This window comes from Nipponia nippon, unplaced genomic scaffold (assembly GCF_047370975.1).
Source record: "Nipponia nippon isolate SJK-2023a ecotype South Korea unplaced genomic scaffold, ASM4737097v1 scaffold_7, whole genome shotgun sequence".
NCBI classification, from domain to species: Eukaryota; Metazoa; Chordata; class Aves; order Pelecaniformes; family Threskiornithidae; genus Nipponia; species Nipponia nippon.
Genome location: NW_028262391.1, coordinates 31,806,421 through 31,813,176, shown reverse-complemented (window position 1 = coordinate 31,813,176; position 6,756 = coordinate 31,806,421). Strand labels below are relative to the sequence as shown.

Below are 6,756 nucleotides of genomic sequence, written 5' to 3'. Positions count from 1 at the left end.
CACGCCGGGGCTGGCTCAGGCTGCGCAGGCTGCAGGGACGAGATGCCGGTGCTCTGGTTCTGCCCTGCTTGCTTGCAGCTGGGCTCCTGTGCTCGCTGGGATTTATCCACGGCGCGTGCCCGTGTGTTTGTTGGTTTTTCCCCTGGCTGAAGCCAAGCCATAGGAAAGTTTCCCCTTGGCATGGGCGCCAGCCTCTCCCTTCCCTTCCCTTTCCACACATCAGAGGCTTTGGGGCCTTTCATGTCACAGGGCCAGCAGGTTCTGGGGCCAAGTGGTGGCTGTCACGGCAATTGCTGCGGTACCGCCGGTGCCAGGCTCCCCCCGCGGCCAGACACGGCTCCGGGGCTCCCCGGCACGCGGGGGTGCAGGATGAGGCTAATCCCGTGTGTGTTTGCTAAGCGTGGGAAAGTCTCCTGGGAGAAGGGATGGCTTTGGGTTCAGCATCAGGGTCCGGCTCTCCGGTGGGGCTGGGGCTGCCGAGGAGGGCAGCTCAGCAGTGCCATGGACTCGCCAGCCTCGGCACGGCTTTGCTGGGGTGAGCTCAGCCATGGCTGGAGCTTAGAGGGGGACCCCAGGGCTCCAGTGCAGCCTAGAGTTGGGGTACAGGTTGGCATTAAGGTTGGCATTAACCTTAGAGTCAGGGTTAATGTTAGGGTCAGCATTAGGGTTAGGGCTGGGGTTAGCATTAGGGTTAGGGTTGGGGTTGGGGTTAGCATTAGACTCATGGTTAGGGCTAAGGTCAGGTTTTGTATTAGGGTTCGGGTTAAGGTTAGTGTTAGGACCGGTGCCAAGGGTTAAGGTCCATACAAACAGGAAGGTTTAGATGAGGGTTGGGGTTGGCATTAGCATTAGGGCTGGGGTTCAGGCCAGGGTAAGGTTAGTCTCAGAGCCACGGAACTGAAAGCGTTCAGAGCTGGATTTCTGCTGATATCCAGCTCAGCCCCGATAGCTGGCGGGTGGGATGCTCTTGGTCCCTCCTGCCCGTGACAGCCCAGAGGAAGGGGCATGGTAGCATGTGGCTGTCCCCCAGCCACCCCCGAGCAGGAATGTCTGGAGCCCACACATCTGCCCTGTGCCAGATGAGCACCCCCAGCCTCCCGGCACAGGTGCTGGGAGCCCTGAGCTGTGCCAGAGCCATTGGGGTGCTACTGAGCCCCCCAAGCAGAGTGGGCTCCGGGACCCCTGCCCAACCCCGAGCGCCTGCTGAGACGTGACCCCCCTGAGCTCGGCATCTCTCCCACCGCCGGCCCCCCGGCCCTCACATCCTCCCACCCCGTAACCATGCTGCCCAGCTCGCTGGAGCGGGTATTTGGCTTCATGCCTGTGGCGGTGTGTGTTACCTCCCCGGCATGTTTAATTCATGGGGCAGGAGGAGAGCTGGCAGCGGGGGCCCCTTAGCTGCCCCCAGCCCCTTGGCATCCAATCTCCTAGTGCCCCGAAGCGGATGCTGCTTTGGACCACCGCTCCTGCCTGCCTTCCCATCCCGACCCCGGCTCGGCAGCGGGGCTGGGACAGAGCACAGAGGGCCAACCCCGCTGCGGGGCATCCTGGCGGGACTGCAGCCTGCGGCCCCAGGAGTTGTCTGCCGCATTTGCACCAGCGAGCAACTGTTTTGACAGAGCTATTACTCACCCGTCAAGCTTTTGTTCAAGCTGACCAGCAGTGCCTGTCTGGAGTCCTGAATAGGATCAAATCCTGCAACCAGACACACACACAAGCACGCACAAACGCGCAGGAGCGCGCGGCCGAGCTCGCCCCGACGCCAGGGCTGCTGCGGGGCGACTCGTCTCTCCCGAATCCTCCCTCCAGAGCTGTGGGGGTCTGGTCCCCCCCCAACCCCAGGCACCTGCATGAAGCTCTTGGTGCTGCTGGTTTGCAACTTCCTGGTGTGGAAAGTGGGTGAGATGAGGTCAGATACTCTGGAGAAGTTGTCTGCGCTGGCTCCAGGAGGTAATCAGGAGAGGGGCTTGGGGGGTCTGCTGCCAGCAGCAGGGCTGGGGGGCAGCTGGTTTGGGGGGGGTGGGTGCACCCTGAGCATCGTGCCCTGGGACCAGGCAGGGGGCTGGCTGGGTGATGGGGACCCAGGGATGGCAATGGGGTCTCGGTAGGTGGTGGGGGATGGGGATGGGGCTGGGAGGGGGGGCATGGTGCTGGTGGTGGGATGGAGCTGGTGATGGGATGGAGCTGGGAGAGGGGGGCATGGGGCTGGTGATGGAGGGGCTAGCAATGGGTCCAGGCCGGTGGGGTCTGGGTGCTGGCAGGACAGAGGCGGGGAGGGGAGGACGGATACATTCCTGGCGGTCTCAGCCCACCCGTGCGAGACGGGGGCTCAGCGGGTTGAACCCCCCCCGGCCCCTGCCCCTTTTGTGCTCCCAGCCCAAAAGCGCTTTCTTCTCTCCCCTCGAATCTCCATGGAGACCCGGGTGCCTTCCCCGTATCCCAGCTGCGGCCAGACCCTTCGGGGGGTCCAGCCAGGGATATGGGGAAGGCAGCTGCACCCCACAGCCCCCTTGGCCCCATCCCAATTCCCTGCTGTCTGTCCCCCCCCCCTTCCAGCTCTCAGCATGAAGGAGACCTTCCTGGTGCTCTCGCTGCACAACAAGCTGAGGAGCAAAGTGCAGCCCCCCGCCGCCAACATGCAGAAGCTGGTGAGCCCCCCCTCAGGTCCTCCCCCACCTTGGATGTCCCATCCACCTCTCACCCCATGACCGGGGGGGCAGCCCATAGGTACCACGCAGTATTTCGTTAACAAGCTAATGAAGCGGAAGGGCTGGCTGGTATGGGGCCCCTGGGGAAGGACGTGCCACCGGCACTGCCAGACCCAGCGCTCATCAAGGGTAGGGCTGGTCCCTTGGGGATACCCATGAGGTCCTCCATGTCCCATGATGGCCCTCGGTGTCCCCTGATCACCCCACATCTGTGCACACCAAGGACAAGGCTGGTCCCTTTGGGTCCCCCGCATCCCATGATGGCCCTTAATGTCCCCTAATCATCCCACACCTGCACACACCAAGGTCAGGGCTGGTCCCCTGGGGTGTCCCCCACGTCCTGTGATGCCCCTCGATGTCCCCTGATCATCTCACGCCTGTGCACACCAAGGACAAGGCTGGTCCCTTGGGCTCCCTTGTGGGGTCCCCCAATTATCCCACACCTGCACACACCAAGGGCTGGGCTGGTCCCCTGGGGTCCCTTGCAGCATCCCCCATGTCAACCCTCCGATGTCCCCCAATCATCCCCTGGACTGACCCTCTGGGTGGTTCCCTGCTGTGCCCCAGCATCCCCCCCATCGGGGCTGTCCCCAGGGACCCTCGGTGGCTCATGGCACCATCTGCACCCCTGCAGGAGTGGAGCGAGGAGCTGGGGCAGCTGGCAGGGGCGCGGGCGGCCAGCTGCCTGGAGGGCCCTGCTCCGCCGCCTGCCCCGCAGCTGGGCTGGAGCGAGGCCCTGCTGCCGGCGGGCGCCGGGGGCTTCGGAGCCGTGCTGGAGCGCTGGTTCGCCGAGGGCCAACACTACGACTACAGGACGGGGCGCTGCACCAGCAACGCCACCTGCCGCCATTACACCCAGGTGGGCATGGGGGCTAGGGGGGGACATGGGGGGTCCGGGGGCTGGGGTGACACATGCTCTCTCGCAGCTGGTGTGGGCCACGGCAGGGCGGCTGGGCTGCGGCCGGCACCTCTGCACCGGCGGCCATGACCCCAGCGAGGCCTTCGCCTGCGCCTACTCCCCGGGGTAAGGGGCTGCCAGGGGCGGGGCCTGAGCGGGAAGGGGGGGGCCGGGAGGGGGCGGGGCCTTGGCGTGAGTGGGCGGGGCTGGGCGGTGTGGTTGGGGTGTCAATGGGGACTGGGGTGCAGTGGCCCGGGGGTGGGCGGGGCTGGGAGAAGCCCTCCTCCCGGTGTGGGTGGGGTCTCCACAGGGGCGTGTCGGGGGGAGTGAGGGCTGGCCTATGGGGATGCGTGGTGAGGGTGTGGGGGCGTGGCCTTGCCCTGGTGGTGGGTGGGGACTGGAACTGTGGGCGGAGCTGTGGGGGTGTGGGCGTGGCCCTGTCCCAGAAAGGGGTGTGGCTTGTCTGTGTGGGCGGGGCAGGGAGCTGGGCCAGCCGCCTCCAGCTGCCTCCGGCGACAGGGGCAACTGGGAGGTGGGGGGGACGCCCGTCCTGCCCTACAAGCAGGGTCCCTGGTGCTCCCTCTGCACCGCTGGCCTCTCCGGCTGCTTCAAGTCCTGGGACCACGGTGGCGGGCTCTGCGGTGAGTCCCTGCGGTCCCCCCGGCCCCTGCGTGGCCCCCAGCCGTGCCACAGCCCTTGACGCCCACGACACCTCTCTGCTGTGCCCAGAGGTGCCCAGGAACCCCTGCCGCATGAGCTGCAGAAACAGTGGGCGCCTCGACATGAGGAGCTGCCAATGCGCCTGTCCCCCTGGCTACACGGGCAGGTACTGCCAAGGTGAGAGGGGCACCTGCACAATCCCTGTCTCCCCTCACCTCTAGAGATGCCCATGCATGGCCACTGCAGTGCATGCGTGCGCAGGGTGGGTGCAGTGCATGTGTGTGCAGTGTCGGTGCAGTGCACGCGTGTGCATGGCTGGTGCAATGTAGGCATGCACAGGATAGGTGCAGTGCATGCATGTGCATGGACAGTGTGCTGCATGCACATGCAGGGTCAGTGCACTGCATGCGTATGCATGGCTGGTGCAGTGCATGTGTTCAAAGGGTTTGTGCAGTGCGTGCATGCACAAGGTCAGTGCAGTGTGTAGGGCAGGTGCAGTGCATGCGTGTGCATGGCCAGTGTAGTGCATGTGTGCACAGGTCCAGTGCAGTGCATGCATGGGCATGGCCGCTGCAGCATTCATGGTCTGCTCGGTGCCCGCGTGCACACAGTGGTGCACCATGTGCGTGCACCAGGTCAGCTCAGTGCACACATGTGCACGGCCAGTGCAGCACAGGCAGCTCGGTGCAGCGCCCAGGTGTGCAACGCAAACTCAGCCGGGGTGGGCAGGGGCTGCCGAGCTCCCCGCCAGCTAATGCGGCATCTTGCCCACAGTGAGGTGCAGCGGGCAGTGCCTCCACGGGAAGTTCAGGAAGGAGGAGTGCTCCTGCCTCTGCGATGTGGGCTACGGTGGAGCCGAGTGCGGCAGTGAGTCTGCGCCCACCTGCGCTGCTTTGGGGTGGCAGCAGGGATCTGCAGGCGGGGACCCCTGGAGCGGGGCTAAGGGTCCTCTGGTGGGCCCAGCTCTGCCGGCACAGGGACCCACCTGTGCCTGTCTGTGTCCCCAGCGAAGATTCAGTTCCCTTTCCATGCCTGCGACGTGCAGATAGACGGCAACTGCTTCATGGTGTCCCCTGAGGCTGACACCTACTACGGGGCCAAAATAAAGTGCCAGGTGAGCCCCCGGGATGCTCTGGGCATCCCTTTGCAGCTGAAAAATGCCACCCATGCTCGTAGCACCCCTGTGCATCTCTCCACTGCCTGGCGTGGGTCTGAGCCGCGTATTTGGAGCTGACTCCCTCCCTTCCCCGCAGGAGAAAGGGGCGATGCTGGCCCAGATCAGAAACCAGAAGGTCCAGGACATCCTGGCTTTCTACCTCAGCCGCTTGGAGACCAGTAACAGGGTGACAGACACCGATTTTGAGACTGGGAACTTCTGGATTGGTGAGTGATGGCAGCAGGCAGGGTGCGGGGTGCCAGGGGTACAGGCAGATGTGCCACCCCACCTCCCGCTCCCCCAGGTCTCACCTACAAGACGTCCAGGGCTTCCTTCCGCTGGGATGTGGGCGAGCCATCCTCCTTCACCAGCTTTGCTTTCGGGCAGCCGGACAACCAGGGGTAAGTGCCCACTGGATCCAGAGGACACCTGACCTCTGTGTGGTGTCACCACTGTGCCACCGTGCTGGCTGGCTTCACCACCCTCCTGCCGGGGCACAGGTTTGGGAACTGCGTGGAGATGCAAGCATCGGCTGCCTTCAACTGGAACGACCAGCGCTGCAAGACCCGAAACCGGTACATCTGCCAGTTCGGTGAGTGAGTGGCCAGGAGCCCTCCCACACTTTTCTGGGGGTGCCGAGCCCTGGGGGTGCCGGCCCCCGGCTCTGCTGGGTCTGTGCCCCACCGCCAGCCCTGCCCAGACCCCTGGGTCCTTCCTGGCGTGGGGGGCACTGACTCTCCGCATCCCATCACAGCCCAGGAGCACATCTCCCTGTGGCAGCGGGACCCCTGAGCCAGCAGCCCCGGGCACCAGCCAGCGCTGGCTTCTGTGCCGAGCCTGTGGCTCAGGAGAACCCCGGTGCTGTGCCAAGCCTGGACTGTGGCTCAGGAAGACCCCACTGCCATGCTAAGCCCAGACCATGGCTCAGGGGGACCCCGCTGTTGTGCCAAGCCCAGACCGTGGCTCAGGAGGACCCCCCCAGCTCCCCCACGCAGGGGGATGAGGGGCTGAGGAGACCCATGGTGCTGGGACCTGGCGAGAAGGGCGCATGCTCTACGTCAGCATCCCCGAAACAGCGTCTTTTTCTGCCCCTCACCTTCCTGTTGCCATCACGCTGTGACAGCCCCCAGGGCAGGGAGATTCCCCCACAACAGTCAGGTCCAACAGCATCCTCCTCCTAAATTGGCAGCTGGGCTGGGTCTGGACTGTGGTCCCGATGCGACGAGGGGCCAAGGAGGGCTTCTGGGGGGGGCGCAGACCTCAGCACAGCTCAGGGTGAGGGCTGGGCTCAGCTCCGAGCCATCGCCCTGACCTGGGTGGGACCCCCCCAGCCT

At 65.0% G+C, this 6,756-nt stretch overlaps 1 protein-coding gene across 1 annotated transcript; it reads left to right on the top strand.

The window, feature by feature from the left end:
* The first annotated feature begins 1,850 nt into the window (after positions 1-1,850).
* Positions 1,851-6,214, top strand: LOC104017482 (C-type lectin domain family 18 member A-like). The gene is made up of 12 exons (XM_087739722.1): positions 1,851-1,950; positions 2,557-2,648; positions 3,343-3,567; positions 3,635-3,732; positions 4,126-4,247; positions 4,336-4,443; positions 5,041-5,133; positions 5,274-5,380; positions 5,520-5,649; positions 5,727-5,823; positions 5,923-6,014; positions 6,177-6,214. Exons 1-12 carry the CDS (start codon positions 1,851-1,853, stop codon positions 6,212-6,214), a joined length of 1,302 nt encoding a protein of 433 aa, XP_087595848.1.
* The last annotated feature ends 542 nt before the right edge of the window (positions 6,215-6,756 follow it).